The 22,246-nt window shown below is 56.9% G+C and overlaps 1 protein-coding gene across 1 annotated transcript in view; it reads left to right on the top strand.

The window, feature by feature from the left end:
- The window catches only part of C5H4orf50 (chromosome 5 C4orf50 homolog), a 60,222-nt gene that overhangs the window by 2,336 nt on the left and 35,640 nt on the right, over positions 1-22,246 (top strand). Inside the window, exons 2-6 of the mRNA XM_066233104.1 lie at positions 1,614-2,024; positions 7,190-7,334; positions 11,060-11,644; positions 21,823-21,952; positions 22,055-22,192. Of these exons, the coding sequence (XP_066089201.1) occupies positions 1,732-2,024; positions 7,190-7,334; positions 11,060-11,644; positions 21,823-21,952; positions 22,055-22,192 (1,291 nt within the window). The 5' untranslated portion in view covers positions 1,614-1,731. The remainder of the gene's footprint in view (positions 1-1,613; positions 2,025-7,189; positions 7,335-11,059; positions 11,645-21,822; positions 21,953-22,054; positions 22,193-22,246) is intronic.

The raw sequence follows: 22,246 nt of genomic DNA, 5'->3' as shown, positions 1-22,246 counted from the left end.
TGTGCCTGGGTGTGAGCTCACACCTTTCTAAGCAAACCCGTGACCTTTCCTCCATCCTGCTGTCCTGCAGGCCGAGGGTCTCAGGGTCTGTGGCTCCTGCTCTCCCCTCCCCTTCTGTGACCAGACTGTGACCTGCAGGAGTCCCGCCGGACACCCCCAGCACAAGCAATGGCCCGCTTGGCTTTGTGTATTTTCTCACGTTTAACCAGAACCCACAAGACTTCTGCCATCACGGGTGGGAGCCCCCGACCAGCGCCTTGGGGGTCCTCGTCCTGAAGGTTGTCTAAGAACTCTGGGGGCTTCTGCAGACCCTCAACTCTGCCCCCCATTTCAGCTCTGTGGTCAGGGGCAGCTGCGGCCCCACCCTCCTCACTCCGTCCACCATCTCTCTCTCGAGGGCTGGTCCATTCCAAATGGAACCCCCGGGGCCCTGCTCTCAGCAACTGTCCTTCTGTGGCCACCCTCGGCCTTGGGCGACCTCACCAAAGCTCCCTGAGGTGCAGGCCCTGTCTGTCCCTACAGTGCTCCAAGGCAACACCCCCCCTTCCGCAGCAGGTCCCGTCCCCGAGGAGCCCACGGGGGTGGGGTGGGGTGGGGTGGGGTGGGGTGGGAACCCAGGGCAGGTCCCGTCCCTGAGGAGCCCACGGGGGTGGGGTGGGGTGGGGTGGGGTGCTAACCCAGGGCAGGCCCTGTCCCCGAGGAGCCCACGGGGGTGGGGTGGGGTGGGGGGGTGGTAATCCAGGGCAGGCCCCATCCCCGAGGAGCCCCCGGGGGTGGGCTGGTAACCCAGGGCAGGCCATGTCTCCTTCCAATCCAGAAGGTTCGTTCCTAGTGAACCTCAAAGTCTTGGTTCCTGACCCAGAAAGAGCCTGAAGATGCCCCCAGGCTGCGGCTCGGGGTGTCTGCCCTGCACCTGCCCCTCCCTCAGGCGGGCCTTCCTCCAGGAAAGAGGAGAACACCTGCCCCTCCTCCCAGGCTCCTGGGGGCTTGTCCGTGGGTCCCTGTCGAGCCGCCAGCTGTCTGTCCGTCACTCCTTCTGCTGCGGAGTGCCCGCAGGACGGGCTGGCTCCTGTCCGGGTCTTGGTGTGTTCCTCGCCTCCTCACAGGTTTCGGAGTCAGACTCAGATTTGAGTCCGGACTGGGCCCCTTCCCATCTGTGGGCCAGCCCCCTCCCCCCACACCTCCCGAAGCCTCAGTTTTGTCATCTGCAAAATGGTTATGGCTGATGCCACCTCTGAGGGTTCCCGGGGCAGTGGGACTCGGTCAGGCGACCTGCCTAGTGAGGGCTCTAGGTCCTTGGAAAGCGTCGGCCGGCCTCAGGGAGCAGGCAGAGACCTCACTCCTCACTGATGTAAAGCTTGAGTTTCGCTTCTGAGACCCTGTACTAGCCCGATGGACATCATACTTTTTATTATTATTATTTTTTACCTCCTTGCATGCACTATTAAGCATTGAGTTCCGAGTGATTTTTCTGCCACGTTTTCTTGCTTTGGGTGAGCTCTGGCATGCCCGCGTGTAAACCGAGAGCCTCTCATTCATCTTGCATGATGCTTGTGCCGATGAAACCCAAGTCCCCCGCTCATAAATAATCCACCTGTTCTTCCCCTCCTCAGGGGACATTTTCCTGCACAATCCTGAGGCATCGCAGCCACCCCCGAAACCTCCAGAGAGCCAGCGCGGCAAAGCCCCGCTTCAGCCGTAGTAACCCTTCGACCCCCGCGCTATGCCGGGATGGAGCCGGCCGCGCAAGGGCATTCTGAGAAAACATTCAGCTACGTCGTCAGAGCCCCCGGCGGCGACGGGTCCGATGTCATGAACGTGGATGTGAAGATTGACACGTCCTGGGTCTTCCAGGACGCGGAGGATGGCGGCGGCGAGGAGCCAGGGTGTCTTCTGGACGGAGCCGCCAGCAGCAGCCCAGACGTGGACACAGGGACGCTCAGGAGGCAGCTGGAGTCCTCGGAGCAGAAGCTGTTGGCAGCCGTGGACAAATACGTGACATCGGAGTCCGGGCTCAGGAGCAGGTAAGTATGTCACACGGGACCTCTTCCTTGTGGGTGTCATGACTCCCGGGCGTCACAGCCCTGTGGGAATGGGGTGTCGGTTGCCTCGTTTCTATGGCCGAGGAAGTAGGCTCACCCGTGTCCCGTGACCCGCCGGCCGCATCCCTGGCTCTCAGTTCCTGCTCTCCCTTTCCTGGTCCCCTGCTCTGTGTCACAGGGGCTGAGCCTGCAGACAGGTCTCCCAGGCTCCGTCTGGGCCCGGCCAATGGGAACATGGAAGGGAGGAGGAAGGGAGAGGCCGGGGTACGCGTCCCTCTCTTCTGCTCTGTGTGACGTTTCTGGCTGCGGCGACAGCTCAGGCATGCCCCTGGCGTCCTCTGCGGTCCTGGGCCTGCCTGCTGGTGGCCTGGACCCGGGCCCTGTATCACCCCCCACTCTCTCCCCGTGTGTCCCTCCAGCCCCAGGGACAGGGGCTGTCAGCAGTTAGCTCTCAGACTCTGGGTGGCCTGTCATCTCTTGTCCGGCCGCTCAGCCGGCTCATGCCCCACCCTGGTAGCCGGTCCTCTGAGCCTGTCCTCAAAGCTGACTCGGAACTTCGGGTGTGGGCCGGCGACCCGATGGGACCCACGTGGTCCGGGGGTCAGGCATCGGCACCCCAGTCTTTCCGCAGAGCCCCGCCCTTTCGGGAGTGTGTTTTGACACCTGGGCTGGCAGAGGGAGGTGGGGCTTTGCTTAGGAAGCAGAGGAGAGACCCGTGAGGAGACGCAGCCTGGCGTGGCTGGGACGGCCCCAGCGGGTCGCCCAGCACCCCTCAGGCTCCAGCGGGTCGACCAGCACCCCTCAGCCAGTGCCTTGTTGTTTCCCTTCGTCTTAATAAAGAGGAGTCATTCAATGTGTATTTACACGTGCGTTTACTTTTCCCCTTCTTCGTGATACTTTTCACATGAAGAAATTCACATACCAGTAAAAATATTTCATTACTCTTTGTATCAGTCACTCTGTGTGATTGTCCATCTTTCCGTCTTTCCAGCTGCCAGTCCATCCATTCATCCGTCTGTCTGTCCATTCATCCACCATCCACCCACCCACCCACCCACCACCCACTCATTCTACAGCCTGCACTCACTCCCCAAGGGTCAAAGGTTAAGTTGTATTAGTTTCCCGTCATGACCACAGCCAAGTTTCACAGCCTGAGCAGCGGCAACAGCAGACACTTGTTTTCTCACAGCTCAGGAGGGGAAAGTCCCAGATCACGGTGTGGGCAGGGCCGGTTCCTCCTGAGGCCTCTCCCTGGCTGGTGGACGGCCGCCTCCTCCCTGTGTCCTCACACGGTCGTCACTCTGTGTGTGCCTGTGTCCTGATCTCCTCTTCTAAGGACACCAGTCAGATGACATTGGGGCCCCATACAAGGGGACACATTTTAACTTGATTTCCTTCGTAAAGACCCCCGTCTCAAGACAGTCACTTTCTGAGGCACTGGGGTGAGCACTTCCATGCACCAGTCTGGGGGAACACATTCATCCCCAAATATAAGTCCTGGGGTTTGAGAGCTGGGGAGGGCAGGGCCCCCGCCCTGGAGAGATGAGCCGTGTGGTCCACACGCCGGTGTGCAGCCAGCTCTTCCTCCAGAGAGCCGGGCAGTGAGAACCGGGACTCCTCGGGCCTGGGGAAGGTGGGTGGCTGCCCCGAGTGGCCGCCACCAGGGGACAGATTCACCCTGCGCCGCGAGGGCGTCTCCCGGCCCCGCAGCACACAGCCCTGCACCGCAGCCTCCTTAACTCGCCTGCACTTCGGGGTCTAGCTCACATTTGCGAGTGTCTGTCGCCTGCGGCTGATGAAGCAGGTGACCACCAACTCGGCGCCTGAGATCCCAGGCCGCCCTGGTCCTGCAGGCCTGCAGCCGGGGTCTGAGGCCGTCTCCCGGCTCGAGTGGAGGTGTCTGTGGGTCCCAGGCCACCCTGGTCCTGCAGGCCTGCAGTCGGGGTCTAAGCCTGCAGTCTCCCGGCTCGAGAGGAGGTGTGGGTCCCAGGCCACCCTCGTCCTGCAGGCCTGCGGTCGGGGTCTGAGGCCGTCTCCCGGCTTGAGTGGAGGTGTGGGTCCCAGGCCACCCTGGTCCTGCAGGCCTGCAGTCGGGGGCTGAGGCCGTCTCCCGGCTCGAGTGGAGGTGTCTGTGGGTCCCAGGCCGCCCTGGTCCTGCAGACCTGCAGTTGGGGTCTGAGGCCGTCTCCCGGCTCGAGTGGAGGTGTCTGTGGGTCCCAGGCCGCCCTGGTCCTGCAGGCCTGCAGTCGGGGTCTGAGGCCGTCTCCCGGCTCGAGTGGAGGTGTCTGTGGGTCCCAGGCCGCCCTGGTCCTGCAGGCCTGCAGTCGGGGTCTGAGGCCGTCTCCCGGCTCGAGTGGAGGTGTCTGTGGGTCCCAGGCCGCCCTGGTCCTGCAGACCTGCAGTCGGGGTCTGAGGCCGTCTCCCGGCTCGAGTGGAGGTGTCTGTGGGTCCCAGGCCGCCCTGGTCCTGCAGACCTGCAGTCGGGGTCTGAGGCCGTCTCCCGGCTCGAGTGGAGGTGTCTGTGGGTCCCAGGCCGCCCTGGTCCTGCAGGCCTGCAGTCGGGGTCTGAGGCCGTCTCCCGGCTCGAGTGGAGGTGTCTGTGGGTCCCAGGCTGCCCTGGTCCTGCAGGCCTGCAGTCGGGGTCTGAGGCAGTCTCCCAGCTCGAGTCGAGGTGTCGGGAGGGGGGAAGGCATGCTACCCCGGGTCGCAGGGTGGGGGGACCTGGCCTGGCCTTCCCGGCGTCTGCAGCAGTGCCCTCACCCTGCCCTCCCTCCGCGGGCTGGCCGCCTGGCGCCTCGCACAGCCTCCACCCTTCCTGTCAAGTCTGTCTTCCTCCCTGTAAAGCCAGGAGGCAGGGCCAGGGCCACTAACACAGCAGCCTTCTGGCCTATGCAGGTTCGCATTGGATTCGGACAGTCGGTAAAGAAACAGCGGAGCCACAAACTGGTGGGCCATAGTCTTTAATCCTAGCTTGCACCCGGCGGGCAAGTAAAAATACACACTGGGCTCCAAAACCCAGTCACATTCAGTGCTCACAAAGCCACTGACTTATCCGAGTTTCCTAGAATCAAAGGTTTCTAGCTCACCAGCCTTATTCTCCTCAGTTCCCCATCTCCTTCCTTATCCCAGATACAAACTCTACACAAACTGGCATCTCACTCAGCACTCCGCCATCTTGGCTGCTTCTCCTGGCCTCCTCCACGTGGCCTTTCTCTGCTCTCCTCTGCTCTCTCTTCTAATGATGATCTCAGGAACCAAGAGCCAAGTCCCGTTCTGCCTCCATTTTATAGTGTAGAAATCCAAACCCTTAATCCAATATACATAATAGGGAAGTCTCTAATACAAAGTCACTTCTCTGAGGCATGATTGGATTGTACCACCTCACTCCAAAAAGGGTGGGACAGGCTTAATCCCAAAACCAAGCCTCAGGCTACAATTCTCAACACACATTAATATCACCTGGGCAACGGCCTCTTTAACAAAGTGAGCATAATACATTTTATCTGCCCAACACTCCCCCTCCCTCCTGTGAGGGTAGCTGTGCCACCCTGTGGGCCCACCCGGCTAGTCTGCCATGGGCTCAAGATCCCTAACTGAATCACACCTGCAGTGTCTCTTGCGTTTTAAGGTAACACTCGTGGGTTCCAGGGATTTGGGCCCGGATATCTCTGGGGGCTGTTACTCAGCCTGCCCCAATGAGACGAGTCACTCTCTGCTTGGCTGAAGTGTAGGGTGAATATCGGAATTAAACACGGTCTTGTATTGAATGTTTTAGGGTGGTCCCAGACACTAAAGAGAGGCTTTTCTTGTCCCTTGTAGATATTGCCACTTCTTATAAACAATCGGAGGCACTCAGCCCGAGTCACCTGGGGCCACTCCTCTGGTTCAGTTTGGAAGGGACTGGATTATAATCCACTCCCTTCTGTCTCTCCCTTCCCCGGGGCCTCAGAACTAGATGGGAGAGGGCACTCTTGGCCTTATTATTAGTGATAATGCCTCATTGTATCTAATCTCCGCAACAACATTCTGAGCAAGGTGCAAGTACCTCTGTTTTTCACAGAGAAAGATACTGAAGGTCATAGTGGTGGATGAGTCCAGGGGTCCAGGGTAGGCTCCACGGCTGATGAGTGGCAGAGCCAGGAGGCAAAGCTAGGTCCTCCCTTAGGGAGGCGGTCTGTCCCGGGTGAGCCGGTCACCGGCGTGGACTTGGGTGAGGAGAGTTGTCGTGCAGAGCGTGTCCACGTGGGCTGGGAACGCACTTTCCCAGTGCCTCCTGGTTTCCACTAGAGAGGTAGGATCAGCACAGGAAGGGGACTGGGACCCAGTGGCAGGCAAGCCTTTGAGGTTCCTTCTCTCCCAAGGGGACCAGTAGCCAGACTGCCGCGTCGGGCTCACCCTAGTCATGCACGCTTCTCTCTGCGTCGCGTGGTCAGTATTCCCGTCCAGTCTGGGCAGTACTTTGTATGTGACACAACCACATTTCCCCAGGATGATAAAAAAAAAAAGAAAAAAAAAGCCTTTTGTGGCTTTGCTATCCCTGTTACACAATTAGGTCATGCCCAACCTCTTACTTTTATAAGGAGTACAGAGTAATTATTTTAATTCCAGAAACATATATTTTTTCTGACGTTCAATCCCTTCCTCAGAAGAAATTCACAGGAATGTAGCTCAAACGGGAGGCAGTGGGACATAGGGTTGAAAGTATGCGTTGGGGAATCAGGCGGCCAAGACTCTACAATGCTGTGTGACCTTGGGCAAGTGGCCTGGCCTCTCTGATCCTTGCTTTCCTCGTGGGTGCTGTAGGGGTAATGGAACCACCTACGGGCTGGAAATGTGACTGTTCATTGAAGCAAAACAGGTGTTTGCTTGAGGCTGAGTCCTTAATTGGTATATCACCTGGATTTGGGATTCTTGGCTCAGGAGTTAGGATTTCTGAGGCATGGTGACTTCTTAGTCAAAAGAGGTCTTTGTAAGTTGTATAGATCATCCTTAGGAACGTGTGTGTGAGTGTTTCACAGCACGTAATGTTGTCAGAATATGAACTTAGCCAAACAGCCGCCGCCACCATCAAAGCCAGCCCTCCGTGTGAAAGCCTGCGGCGTGTTCACGCCGTCCGGACTAAGTGCGGCCCTGCCTCCCCACTGCAGGGTCCAGGAGCTGGAGCTGTCGGAGCGGCAGCTCCTGCGGAAGGTGGACCAGCTGAGCGCCCGCGTGCACCGGGAACGGAACGCCTCTCTCCACGCCCAGGAGCAGCTGGAGGCGCTGCAGGGGGAGCTGGCCAGCCAGGTATGCGTCCCTCCTCCCTCCTGTACTGGGTTCTTGTCCCAGCGTGGCCCCCTTCCTGTTTGGACGTGGCAACCGCTACAGTTGAGAAAAGACAGTGGTGCCACTCAGGAGAGGCCCGTGGGGCCTGGGGTGACATCCCCTGGCCTCTCTGGGCCTCTGCGGCCCCTTCTGTAGCGGGGGGTCCCCATCCTGCCTCCACGGCCTCTCTGGGCCTCTGCGGCCCCTTCTGTAGCGGGGGGTCCCCATCCTGCCTCCACGGCCTCTCTGGGCCTCTGCGGCCCCTTCTGTAGCGGGGGGTCCCCATCCTGCCCTACCTGCCTGCCGCACAGGTTCCCCCAGGGCCCCACGGGGGGTGTGAGAGCACTGGGTGACCTGCGGGGCCTGTGCTTTCCCTGGGGGTTCTGGGCAGAGGTTCATTTCTGCAGCCTGGGTGCCGACATGGGGGGAGGGGAGGCTGGGTCTGGCCTGAGGACAGGGAGCTGACCGATGCAGGGTCATCGCCTCAGGAGCTGGAATGCGGGTGGGGACACAGGAAACAGGGAACTGCAAAACTCCAAAACTGGACGCCGGTGCCGTGAGGGAGACGGGGGGCGTGTTGTGGGCATGCAGGGAGCTGGGCACAGGAGCTGGGCCTACGGGAAAGGCACGTGAGGCGGGGGACCACCGGGCACGGGCACGGAGCACGGGAAGAACGCAGCAGCGCCTGGCAGAGTGAGGGGTAGGGAGAGGGGCTGGTAAGACTGGGAGGGCCCAAAGGGGCAGGGCTGCCAGGCCCGCTGTGCGACCTCATTCTGCAGGCAACGGGGAGCAGGCCTTTGAGGACAATAGCGGGGGGGGGGGGGGCTCAAGGTCCGGGTTTGGGGGATGTCACTCTAACTGCACGGGAGAGAAAGTTGGTGGAGGTGGAGGGCAAGGCCATGCTGTACGGGAAAGAGGCGGGCTCTGGAGGCAGGTGCCTAGAGCTGAACCCGGGCTCTATCCCTCACCAGCCGTGTGACCTAGGGCAAGCGGCTTTACCTCTCTGGGCCTCAGTTTCCTCATCTGTGAAATGGGAACAATACAGTACCAACCCCCTCAAACTGTTAATGGGTTCAGTGAGTTAATACATGTAAAACACAGCAGTAGGCGTTTGAATAACCCTGGCCGCTTTTGTAACTATTCGTGTTTATTGGAGTATTCCTGGGCACAGACATGGCAGGTGGGAGGTGGGACGGGACCCGTGCAGGAAACACTGCAGAGGCAGAAACGACACCACTCAGTTGGCAGCAGTGGGCGGCACCCCAAGAGCCCGGGGGAGTCCTGTCTCAGCGGATTGTGACCTGCAGGTCAAGATGCAGGCTGACGTCTGTCGGCAGGTTGTGAAATCAATTCTGTGAGTCAGGACTCGCATTTTACAAACAGAATCGACTCACTAGGAGATGAGAAAGCCTCCCCCCCACATCCGAGCAGGAGCTGTTTCACGACATGCACGGGGAGGGGTGTGTACTGGGGGGCACACTGTTAGAGTGTGTTTCTGACCGTGGGAGCAGTTACAGGAGCTCCCAAAACAGTGGTTTTGCCATGAATGGAAATAGAAGTGCATTGTGGGAAGAGAAGGTGTTCAGTGAGGTTGAAATGATTTTTGGAGGCGCCAGGGAGACGTGCAAGTGGCGTTTCCCAACTTGACGTTGAACTCCAGGCGCACAGAGTTGAGCTCACCCCCCTCCCTGGCTTATTGCACGTCGCCAGCCGCGTCCAGAGAGGAGTTTTAAATACGGGGCTCAGGGGTGTGCGATTCCACCATCACCTGTCTCTCTGTGGAAAATACATCTGGACATCTTTTTGAGCCACGCCCCATGGACGTCTGAGATTCCCCGGGTGACTCACACGCAGCCCAGTAATCACGAGATGTTCACAGAGTGGCGAGGAGATGGCAGGCCAGGGTAACAGCAAGGGAGAAGGTGAGGGGGGCTCAGAGGTGCCGCGGGCCTGGAGTTCTGCATCTCCTGACCCCCCACCCTCCCACATCTCTTTATTCCGGCCTTGGGAAATCTGCATGCCCCTGGGAAACACCTCTCTGGAAGCTCCGTTTCCAGGTGAGGCTCGGGGGGTTCAGAGGGATGAGGGGCCGTGCTCGGGGTCCCTCAGTGACCCCTTGGCCTGCTACGGCCCAGCCTGAACCTGTCACTCGAGTCTCTCCCCAGAGACACGTGGCATTTTGGAGCAGGTTTGGTAGGAGTGCGGGCCCTGTGGTCGAAACTCCTAGTGGGTGTGTCAGAGGCCTCGTTTCCATGGTGACCCAGGGTCATTCTGAAAACCGTTAGAGGCAGACCTGTCCGGGCCCCAGGGTGCCATGCCCTGAGCAGCGCCACTGACGGGATTCACACCATCAGGCAAAACCGGGTTTTCCTCACGGGGACATCTCTCCCGGTTTATCTGCCCCCTGCTTCTTTTCTCTCTATTTCTCATTGATTGGTTTTAGAGAAACAGAGAGAGGAAGAGAGAGAGGGAGGGAGGAGGAAAAGTGCTCCGTTGTCATTCCACTTAGCTGTGCATTCATCGGTGGCTTCCCCTGGGGATGGAACCTGCAGCCTTGGTGTTTGGGGATGAGGATCTAAGCACGGAGCACGCGGCCAGGGCTCCGCCGCCCTCCCCCACGTTTCTCTTTGCGGTTTGTCCTTTGCTTGCTGATTTTGTCGCCCCGGGCTCCCTCCCCGCGCTGAGGAGCAGCACCACACACTAGCTGTTGAGAGAGGTTAACGTGGCCCCAGGACCATCGTGTGCTTAAAAGGAAATCTGAAACTGAGGCGAGGACTCCGGTTTGCACAGTGGGGCGGGTCACCCCAGTCAGCCCACAGCTCTCGGGAGCAGGGAGGGCAAGGCGCAAGGCCAGGGAGACCTTGAGCGAAAGGCCTGTGTCAGATACACAGAGGTCCAGCCGGGACCTCGAGCCGTGTTTATTATTATTATTTTTTTAAATATTTATTTATTTATTTATTCATTTTAGAGGAGAGAGAGAGATTGAGAGAGAGAGAGAGAGAGAGAGAGAGAGAAGGGGGGAGGAGCAGGAAGCTTCAACTCCCATATGTGCCTTGACCGGGCAAGCCCAGGGTTTTGAACTGGCAACCTCAGCATTTCCAGGTCGCTTTATCCACTGCGCCGCCGTGTTTATTATTGCCAGCCATTTCTGAGTGTCCCAAGGGGACAGTAACCGCACCTCACTCCACCGGGGGGTATGCACAATAAGGAACAGCTGCTGTGACAGTGGTGGCCCTGTCTTACCAGCCAGGGCCAGCTTTTTAGCCTTTAGGCGCCGGGAAATAGATCTGGGAGGTCCTGAGGCGGTTGTACCCTCCGTGGGGTCCAGGTGGTAGCTTTTGACAAACTGGTGTGGGGCATTCAGTGGAACTGGTGTGGAACCACTGGAGAGCCCTCTGGGTGCACACCAGCTGACGCCTGTCCTGCCCCCTGCACGGTTCCCTTGGAGGACTCAGGGAGCTCCTGGGTGGGCAGGGCCCCTAGTGGGGGAAGGTGAGTCATGCGCCCCCTACGCAAAACTTAAGGGAGCATCAAGAATCTCAGTAAGCAAGATAAATATTTTGATGCAACATTTAATGCAATATTCCGTGCAAAAATATTTCACGATGAATAAAAGTCAAAGTTTAAAGTAAAGACAGGCTTGGCGTGAGCCGCCTGCGCCCGGGGCTTGCTTCCTGACGCCCTGGTCCACCGCCAACCTGTAGGTTCTGGAGAAGGAGCGCGCGGCCAGGAGGCAGCGGTGGAGGGTGCGGCGGCTGCGGGAGCAGCTGCGGCACAAGGACGAGGCCCTGGGACAGCAGACCGCGGCCCTGGAGCGCTGCCGGCGGAACCAGCGGCGCGAGCTGGGCCTGGTGCGCGAGCAAGAGCGCGTTCTGCGGGCGCAGGTGCAGCGGCTGGAGCGGGACGTGCGGCGCCTCTGCCGCGCCGCGGGTCTTCTGCTGGCTGAGCTGGACACCCCGTCCCCGGGAAGCCCCCGAGCCCCGGCCCCGGCTGACTCCCAGGACGCCCCCGAGGAAGCCGCGGAGTTGCGCGCCCTGCAGGCGAGAGCCGAGCGCGGAGAGCGCGAGCGGGACGAGGCGGCGCGCAGGTTGCGGGAGCAGCGCGCCACTGAGCGGCGGCTCCGCGGGCAGCTGGAGGAGCTCCAGTGCTGCCTCTACGAGCTGCAGCTGTCGGAGATCGGCCTGCAGGGCCAGGTGGAGGACCTCGCCGAGCAAAACAGGAGCCTGCGAGAGGAGCTGGGAGCCCAGGTGCTGGGGGAGAGAGTGCGCAGCACTGCCCCTGCGGGTCACGGTAGCCTGGTAAGTGGTGACACCCCAGGGCAGGAGTGATTGCTTTCCTCGAACTTGATCTACAGCCACTTGCTGAAGTCACTGATTCCTTCATTCCCAGTCTTTCTCTTCATCCACCCATCCAACAACACCACTAGCCCATCCATCCTACTGTCATCCACCGTCATCTACCCATTCATCCACCCACCCACCCATCCACCCATCCATCCATCCAAACACCCACCCATCCATCCATCCATCCACCCACCCATCCATCCATCCACCCATCGACCCATCCATCCATCCACCCACCCATCCACCCATCCATCCATCCACCCACCCATCCACCCATCCATCCATCCACCCACCCACCCATCCATCCACCCAACCACCCATCCATCCACCACCCATCCATCCACCCACCCATCCATCTATCCACCACCCATCCATCCACCCACCATCCATCCATCCACCCATCCATCCACCACCCATCCATCCACCCACCCATCCATCTATCCACCACCCATCCATCCACCCATCCATCCATCCATCCACCCATCCACCCATCCATCCATCCATCCACCCACCCATCCACCCATCCATCCATCCACCTGCCCATCCACCCACCCATTCATCCACCCACCCATCCATCCAAACACCCACCTACCCACCATCCATCTACCCACCCACCCACCCATCCATCCATCCACCCACCCATCCACCCATCCATCCATCCATCCATCCACCCACCCATTCATCCACCCACCCATCCATCCAAACACCCACCCACCCACCATCCATCTACCCACCCACCCACCCATCCATCCATCCACCCACCCATCCATCCATCCATCCATCCATCCACCCATCCATCCATCCACCACCCATCCATCCACCCATCCACCCATCCATCCATCCACCCACCCACCCATCCACCCACCATCCATCCACCCACCCATCCACCCATCCATCCATCCACCCACCCATCCACCCATCCATCCATCCACCCACCCACCCATCCATCCATCCATCCATCCATCCACCACCCATCCACCCACCCATTCATCCACCCACCCATCCATCCAAACACCCACCCACCCACCCACCATCCATCTACCCACCCACCCACCCATCCATCCATCCACCCACCCACCCATCCACCCATCCATCCATCCATCCATCCACCCGCTGTCTACCTACACTCCATCATCTCACTCACCCTACCATCTGCTTCCGACCACTCTCCAGGTGGCCAGCCAGGCACCCTTAATCCCTTATTGTCTGTTCCTGCTGTCTATCTATACCCAACATTTAAGGAGTCCCTGCCATGAGCCAGGCCTGGGGCTAGATGAGCTCATGGATGTGCAGGATTATGTAACTCTCACGAGCCCTGCCATCCTCCCTGCCCCCCCCCCCCCCGAAGCAGCCATCCCTTTTCCGACCTCCCTCACCAAAGGTGGTGACAGACCCCTGCATGGAGTACTGTGTGTGCACGTCTTCCTCTCTCCGTGAGACTGTGAGCTCCTTGAGGGCAGGTCCAGCCAGGTCTGTGGGGGCGTGGGAGCCTCTGCTCAGCAGCAGGGCTGGGGCTCAGCAGCGCTGCTCCTGTGGAAGTGCTCAGGGGCGGGGCAGGGCCGGCCGGGTTTCCTACTTACTAGCGCTGTGATCTTGGGCACATTTCTGAAGCTCTGGAGGCGAGGGCAGGGGACATTGATGTATTTATTTGACTGATGGAAGGGTAAAAACTGACATGTAATACACTCCTGCCCATTTAATCCTCACGAAGAGCGCGAGGCAGGTCCCATTGGTACCCTCATGACGCACAGACGAGGAGGCTGAGGCGCAGAGAGGTATTGCACTGACCGGGTAGCGCTCTGCTAGTGCGAGGCAGAACTGGAATTTGACCCAAACGGGCACGAGTCCGAGTGTTCTGTTACCCCTGCATTCAGCTGCCTCCCTGAAAAGAGAGCTAGCTACTCAGCCCCTTCCGGGGGGTCCCGGTCCCCGCTCCCCTCCTCCCGGGTCAGCTCGCATTTAAGGAAAAGTCAGCGAGCGACCTTAGCACCAGCGACATGGCTCATTCATGAAAAATCACAGTTCTCTTCAGACCCAGACAACCTGTTTCAAAGGAACTGGAGCCTCACGCGCCCTGCGTCTCTCAGCGTGTTGAGTGCATGTCCTGCCAGATCGTGTCAATAGTGAGTTTATCTGTGCGCTCTCTTACTCCTTTGGCGGCCTTACCCCTGCCTGTCACTCTTCTGCGTGTCCTGTTTGCTCCTCCTCCTCTATGTTCACTGGAGAAAAGTTTAGTCTTGGCACTTTTCTGTAAGTTTGGAGAATAAAACCGTGCACAGATGGAAACTGTCCTGGGGAATCCTTTCTGTAATCTCCCGCAGCGTGAGGCTTTCATTTAGGCCGTTGGCTTAAGCCGTTGTTTCCTGCACCCACCTCCCCACACGCCGCCCCTCACTCTTCTGTCTAACAGAGGGGGTGGGCCCTGGCCGTTTGGCTCAGTGGTAGAGCGTCGGCCTGGCGTGCAGAAGTCTAGGGTTCGATTCCCAGCCAGGGCAAGCACCCATCTGCTTCTCCACCCCTCCCCCTCTCCTTCCTCTCTGTCTCTCTTTTCCCCTCCCGCAGCCGAGGCTCCATTGGAGCAAAGATGGCCCGGGTGCTGGGGATGGCTCCTTGGCCTCTGCCCTAGGCACTAGAGTGGCTCTGGTCGCAACAGAGCGATGCCCCGGAGGGGCAGAGCATCGCCCCCTGGTGGGCAGAGCGTCGCCCCCTGGTGGGCATGCCGGGTGGATCCCAGTTGGGCGCATGCGGGAGTCTGACTGTCTCTCCCCGTTTCTTCAGAAAAATAAAAAAAATAAAAAATAAATAAAAATAAAAAAAAGAGAGGGGGTGGGTACCTAAATATTTAGGAGACTCCCCTGCTAACATTTTGTGTTCCCATTTAATCCTGAGAACAGCCTGTGAGCCAAGTAAGTGCTGTTATCCCACTGAAGAAATGGAGACATTGAGACCCAGGATGTTAAGGGACTTGGCCATGGACACCCTACTAGCTGCTACCAAGTATCAGGGCCAAGCCAGGGGACATGGGCCAGGTCTGAGCCGTGACTTCCAGCTGCTGCCCTTACCTTGAGATGCTGGGGCCAGAGGTTGCTCTCGAGGAGTGTGGGGCATTCGGTAGCTGTGTCATCAGCCTCCAAGCCCCTTGTCACAGGGCATCTGTCACCTTCTTGATGTTTCCTGAATTATCACTTTAAAAAGTTGCCACACCCCAGGCTCATGTTCTCAAGGTTTTACTGGAGGCTGCTGTGCTCAGTCAAAATTCTCTTGAAAATTCCCGAAGTGGCCTGTCAAGTGCGTTCCCCAGCCAGTCGGCCTCTGGCGTTAGGAGAAGCCATGCCCTCTTCAGCTGAGGAGCGGCTGCTGGTTAGAGACTGCAGGGGAGAAAGTGCAGACCTTAAATATTGGGGTGTGCACAGGGTGTGAGCCAAGCGCCGTGGGGTGAGCAGAGCATGGTGCGGGGGGGGGCAGGGAAACCCCCAAGTGAACGAGACAACGGTGATTCCGGTGCAGCTCTGGCTCTTAGCTGCCGTGATACCTTGGGGCAGGTTACTAAACCTTCCCGTGCCTCAGTGTGCCCGAGTGTGACACAGGGATGCCACCAGGACCCGCTTCCTTGTCTGAGTGTGAGGATGAAGCGAGAGAGGCTCACTGTGCCTGGTGCGTTGGGAGGAAGCAGTCAGACTTAGTTCCTGTCACCATCCTTGTCACGTTCTCATCAGCACCACCTTCACCACCATCTCTTCCTGGATTCCCGTGGTCCGGGGGGAAGTTGGGTAGACTCACCCACGCTGCTTACACGATAGTCTCTCTCTCTCTCTCTCTCATCCTTTGGTTTGTCCTGATGCCTGATCCTTGACTGGAGAAGGTTAAATGCGACTGATTTGTCTGCACGGATCGGCGGGAAGCACAGGCGGGTGGCCTGGAGTGGACAGAGCCTACGGCCACCAGCTCCCCCATCACAGGGGCCTGTGATGGCCCGAGGGGACTGGGAGCGCTCTAGTGGCCTCCGGGAAGGGCTGTCCCCCGGTGTGATTCCCCCGCCGAGGACTGAGAACCTCCGCCCGGTTGCTGGTCAGCCTGTAGGGGCAGGTGGGGTGGGTGAGGCTGGTCTGCTCCAGTACGACCTCACCTGTATGACCTCACCTTTGTTTATGTCTGCACAGACCCTGTTTTCAGGTAGGGGCCCAGTCACAGGTTCTGGGGTGGGGGGGGGCGCAGTTAGGGCTTGAGCATCTTTTAAGGAGACACAATTCAGCCTATAGCGCGGTAACATGGCAGGTGATGGCGATGGTCTCACCTCCTGCGCCTCCACCTGCTTTGGGTGGTTGACTCTGCTCTGGCCTCCAGGGCCCCTGGGCGTCCCTCCCTTTTCCCAGGCCTGGTGGTGTGCAGGCAGAACCTTGGGGGCAGGTGCGGGGTGAACCCCTGCGGAAGGCCAGGGCGCCTCAGGTGGCTTCAGTGGTCATCCCTGAATGACCCAGGCTCAGGGAGGTCATCATGGCAACAAATACACCGCAAACTCTTCTGGATCCGAGTCTCCCTCTGTGGTTGCATAAAAGCAGGGCTTCCCCGCTCTGCTCCGTAAAAGGCGGAGCATGTCACCATCCGTCCCCTGAGCTTCCTCACCTGACGGGCTGTGCATCAACTTGTTCCCCTGCTCACGTCACCATCCGTCCCCTGCGCTTCCCCACCTGACGGGCTGTGTGCATCGACTTGTTCCTCTGCTCTTTGCTTCCAACCACCAAGGTGCATGTTCCTCATAAACTATCCCCGGTGTTCACCGGGTTCCGGCATCTAGTGATTTTAAGCGATGGCCTGTGAAAAACCCGGCTGAAGAGGTGTATTAGCAAGGGGCCTGCTCTGGCCAGCCGTGCACACCATTTTATCCTGGTGCAGGCGTGTTCAGACTCAGTTGCTCTGACTCCAGGGGGAGGTGGGCCCTCATTCCACTTGCAGATGCCCTTCCTCCAATGGGACTGGGCACTGTACCATGGTGGGCAGCTTCCTGTTAAGGCCGGACCTTAATGATTCTGCCAGATGGAGACAGATAGGACCCCGTGCTCCCCGACCCTGAGCTGTCCCCCCTCTCCCGGAGACCTGTGAGCTTTGCAAATCATTTCACTTCTTAGTCTCCGACTCCTTCTGGGTCAGAGAGGGACGTGGGTCCTGTGTTTCCCGGAGCTGCCATCACAAAAGGGCTGAAAACAGGGTGGTCTACCAGTAGTTTTCTTTTTTTTTTTTTTTTGTATTTTTCTGAAGCTGGAAACGGGGAGAGATAGTCAGACAGACTCCCGCATGCGCCCGACCGGGATCCACCCGGCACACCCACCAGGGGCAATGCTCTGCCCACCAGGGGGCAATGCTCTGCCCCTCTGGGGTGTCACTCTGCCGCGACCAGAGCCACTCTAGCGCCTGGGGCAGAGGCCAAGGACCCATCCCTGCTCCAATGGAGCCTTGGCTGCGGGAGGGGAAGAGAGAGACAGAGAGGAAGGAGGGGGGGTGGAGAAGCAAATGGGCGCTTTTCCTGTGTGCCCTGGCTGGGAATTGAACCCGGGTCCCCTGCATGCCAGGCTGACGCTCTACCGCTGAACCAACCGGCCAGGGCCATACCAGTAGTTTTCAACTTTTATTTTTTACATGTGGGGACTGACTGGTGAAAATCGGAGAATTATTTTGGGGTCTGCTAAGGCAGAAATCACCCTGGAGCATAAGCTAATTCGACTGAGATCACTGGGTCTGTAATCGTCCTACAACATCAGGGTGGTGGACTCCTTCATGGACCGGCACAAAAGTTCTGGGAGGACCCGTCCAAGGCCCGGCGGTTGAAAACCACTGCAGACCGCCGTCCTGGGGGCTTGGTTGTATCTGGCGTGTTCTGGGTGCCATGGTGTGAATTCTGGTGAAGTCAGGTCATTATGAGAAGACACCCCATTTGCTTCAAAATTACAAGGCAATTTCCCAAAGGCAAGTTCATGAACGCTGGCAGGTAGCCAGGCAGGGGTCAGTGTCCTTGTCCCCAAATCCACAGGCCGGAAATGGCAATGCCCTGCCTGGCATCATACACTTTACAGTTTCTACAGCAAGTCGCTCAGAGCCCAGGCCACTCCAAGGACAAACCCAGACGCGGGGAGGAGCTTGTGGAGGGCGTTTCTGCTCAGGATCTTGGGTGAAAGGAAATTGTAAAGGACTGTGGTTTGCAAGATAAGCAAGGCTTATCAACAGATGTCTCTCCCCCCCAGCCCCCACCCCCCACCCCCAGCGCTTCTTAGCAGGTGTGCACTGGGCACGGGGCTGGAGCCCTTCCAGAACTTACAGGGGAGACAGACACAGGTGCAGAGAGAGAATGACTACAGCAGGGCCCCCGGGGACGGCTCACACCGGATTAAAAGTCACAATCTTTAAAATGTCAGGGTCAGGCTGTTATTTCAGAGCTGAGACCATGTTCTGGGTGACAGTGGCATCCGGCAGGCTGGGCAGACACTTTGCTAGCCGCCCCGCCCCCGCAGTGTGAGCAGAGTGACCCCTGGTGGTGGTTACAAGAATCTTTTCAGGGTTTAGCAAGTACTACGGGCAGCCAGCCCCTCCCTGCCACTTCCTGCCTTTGTATCACTCACTCAGCCGTTTGTCCCCACGTGTCACTCACTCTGGCAGCAAGTGAGGGCTTTAAAACCTCGTGTGAATAAGTATCGAAAACTAGAACGTAGGCAAAAGCCGTGAACATACAACAAATATAAAAGACCAGATGGCGTGCCCAGCCATCTTACGCAAAAACGGTCGGTTCCAGTTTCATGGGTTATAATTACAAATAAGTAAGAACTCAAGAGTGTGTTTTATTCTTTATAGTTCTCAAATGTTAAAAGTGCCTAGACGCTTCTTATAGTTGGTAAAAATCGGACACAACCTAAATGTCCGGTAAAGGGGACCTTATCGGGTAAGTTAAGGCAGTCCTTATTTCGGGGACTGTTTAGGTAGCCATAAAACACCATGTTGCAGAAGAACCCACGAGGAAACGATCCTTCAAAATCATCGAAGGGAAAAAAAAAACACAAAGCAAAAACTGACATTCCGTAGAAACAGTCTTTTGGAAGAATTTAAACGTCTCTGCACAGGGAAGATAGCAGTGGAGTAGGTGGATGATACATCCGCCTCCTTCTGGGACTGAACTGCTGGAGTTACAACTCAATTTAAGAATGATTATCCTGGCCCTGGATGGTGGCTCAGTGGATAGAGCATCAGCCTGGCATGTGGATGTCCCGGGTTCAATTCCTGGTCAGAGCACACAGGAGAAGCCACCATCTGCTTCTGCCTCCTTCCCTCTCCCCCTTCTCTCTTACTTCCCCTCCCGCAGCCAGTGGCTTGATTGGTTTAAATGTGGCCCCAGGTGCTGAGGATGGCTCTGTTAGAGCGTGACAAATAGCTCAGTCCTTGAGTATCAGCCCTGGGCGGGGTTGCTGGGTGGGTCCCAGGCGGGGCGCACGTGGGAGTCTGTCTCACTGTCTCCGCTCCATTCACCAAAAAAAAACAACGAAAAAAGAAAAGATTATCCTGAAAAACCAACTCAAGGCTAAGTGAAGAGGAGTCTTATAACCGAGGATTCAGAGAAGAAGCCACATAGAAATAAGAGAGTCAATAGAGCGACCCTCCTGACTGCCCACAGACCTACGCTCTGGGCTCCAAGACCCCTCCTGCTGTACAGAAACTCAGCAAGGAAACGGTGGTCCTCAGTGACATATTAGATCATCTAGCTCTCGTTGATATTGTTAGAGCATTTCACCCCAAAGCAGCAGAATATACATTCTTTTTAAGTGCACATCAAACATTTTCTAGGATAGACCACATGCCAGGACACGGAGCAAGTCTTAATAAATTTAAGAAGACTTGAAATATCAAGCATCTTCTTTGACCATAATGGTGTGAAACTAGACATCAATCACAAGAAAAATGCCGAAAAGCACGCAGAGACATGGAGGCTAAACAGCATGCTACTAAACGAGGAATGGATGAACAGTGAGAGAGATCCAGGAACAAATCAAAGGATACCGTGAAGAAAATGGAAATGAGCACACAACAACCCAAAGTTTAGGGGACCCGGTGAAAGCAGTCCCGAGAGGGAAATGGACAGCGTTACACCTCAAGAAGCAGCAAAAATCTCAAACGGACAATCTAACCTTACACTTAAAGAAACTTGAAAAAGAACAAGCAAGGCCCAAAGTGAGTAGAAAGAAGGAAATCATTAAGATCAAAGCAGAAATATACGAAATATGCTAAAAGAAAGCATTACAAAAGGTCAATGAAACCAAGAGCTGGTTCTTTGAAAAAGTAAAAAAAAAAAAAAAAAAAATTGATGAACCTTTAACCAGACTCATCAAGAAAAAAAAGAGAGAGGACCCAAATAAATAAAATTAGAGATGAAAGAGGAGAAGGAACAGCAGACACCAAAGAAATACAAAGCATTGTCTGACAAATTGGTCAATCTGGATGAAATGGATAAATCCCTAGAAACACAGCATCTTTCAAAAACGAGTCAGGAAAACTCAGATCATCTGAATGGTTAGATTACAGCCAGTGACATTGAAGCAGTCATCAAAAAGCTCCCACCAGACAAAAATCCTGGACCAAATGGCTTCATAGCTGAATTTCACCAAACATTCAAAGAAGAATGAACATCTATTCTTCTGAAAGTGTTCCAGAAAATTTGAGAGGAAAAGGAAGACCCCCCCCCCAAGCTCATTTTATGAGGCCAGCATTATCCTCATTTCAAAACCAGATAAAGACGCTACAAGGAAGGAAAACCATAGGTCAATATCCCTGATAAACATGGATGCTAAAATCCTCAACAAAATATTAACAAATTGGATCCAGCAATCCATTAAAAACATCATACACCATGATCAAGGGGGATTTATTCTGTGGATGCAAGGTTGGTCCAACATTCACAAATCAATAAACGTGATACACCACATGAACAGAATGAAGGATAAAAACCACACGATCATATCAATAGATGCAGAAAAAGCACTTGATAAAATCCCGCACTTTGTTAAAATCTCTCAGCCGAGTGGGAACACAGGGAACATACCTCACCATGATAAAGGCCCTCTGTGACGAACCCACAGCTAAACATCATACTCAGAGGGCAAACACTGCAAACGTTTTCCTTTAAGACCAGGCACAAGACAAGGATGTCTGCTGTCACCACTCTTATTCAATACATCCTGCAAGTCCCAGGCCACAGCTGTCAGACAGGAAGAAGAAATAAGAGGCATCCAAATCGGAAAGGAAGAAGTAACAGAGTCGTCATTTGCAGATGACGTGATCCTGCCTCCAGAGAAGCCTCCAGACTCCACCAAACGAAACCCCTACTAAAACTGACCAATGAATTCAGTCAAGTCACAGGGTACAAAGTAAATACCCAGAAATAAGTTTTATTTCTGTGTACCAATAATGAGCTGTCAGAAAGGGAAACCAAGAAAACAATACTTCACAGTTGCTTCAAAAAGAATGAAATACCTCGGAGTAACTTGACCAGTGGATGTGCAAGACTCGTATGTGGGAAACGGTAAGACACTGAAGAAAAAACCGCGGAAGGTATGAACAAGTGGAAGTGTATGTCGTGTTCGTGGCCACCCACCCCGCGCCTCCCCTGCAGCAGCGGCGGCCGGCGCTGTCTCCCGTGGAGCCGTGCAGGGGAGGGCCTGGCTGTACCCCTGTGGGCCCTGGGGACAGGCCCAGGGGAGGGGGCGCCGCCCCAGGTCAGTTGGCCGCAGGGTTTGGGACTTGTTGATGGTTGAGGGACAGGACTGCTCAGGGCCCCTGGGCGAGTGCCACCTCCACTGGTGGGACACAGCAGGGACAGGACGGAGAGGGGACTCAGAGCCCGGGGGCGTCTTGGCTGGACAGACAAGCTCCTCGCTGTCTGCGATCGGAGCCTGGGTGCTGATGGAGGCAGCTAGGCCTGTAGGCCCAGGAGCACTGGACGGGGCTGCACGGCCAGGCCGTGGGCCCTCTGCTCCCTGAGTCTCGGTCTCCTCGGGGTTCTCTTCTGAGGCTGTTGGGAGGGACCCGTGGGGACGGGCTTGGAGTGGGCGCTTTGGCCAGGGACCCTCAGCTCTCTTGACTTTGGTGTCTTCTTGAAGGGTGCCCTGGGCCGTGGTCAGGATGAGTGGCTGCGCTTGTCCCCGGAGGAGGCATTGGACACCTGCCAAAGCCAACGCTGGCAGACCTCTGTCTACCCCGACGGTGCCCCGGGACCGTGGGCCTCAGCAGGTGTGTGGGGGCCACAGTGCAAGGGGCATGGGGCGTCTGCGTGGACATCCACTGACGGGCCGGCTCCCTTATAGCCTCCTGATGACGCAACATCCGGATCAGAGTCCACAGTGCCCACGACATGCGTGCCAGCACAGGGCAGCGGGGGCCTCTTGGGCGGAGTTGTCTTCACAGGAGACCATATGATGACCAGGAGCTATTCCATCCTCACCCCAAGCCCGGTGACAGCTCGGGTGCCAGGTCTGAGGGGCTGCAGGGGCCTAGAGACCCCTTGTCCCTAACTTGTCCCTGATG

Source organism: Saccopteryx bilineata, chromosome 5 (assembly GCF_036850765.1).
Source record: "Saccopteryx bilineata isolate mSacBil1 chromosome 5, mSacBil1_pri_phased_curated, whole genome shotgun sequence".
NCBI classification, from domain to species: domain Eukaryota; kingdom Metazoa; phylum Chordata; class Mammalia; order Chiroptera; family Emballonuridae; genus Saccopteryx; species Saccopteryx bilineata.
The sequence above is the reverse complement of the archived record's forward strand: the minus strand, read 5'-3'. Positions and strand labels throughout refer to the sequence as shown.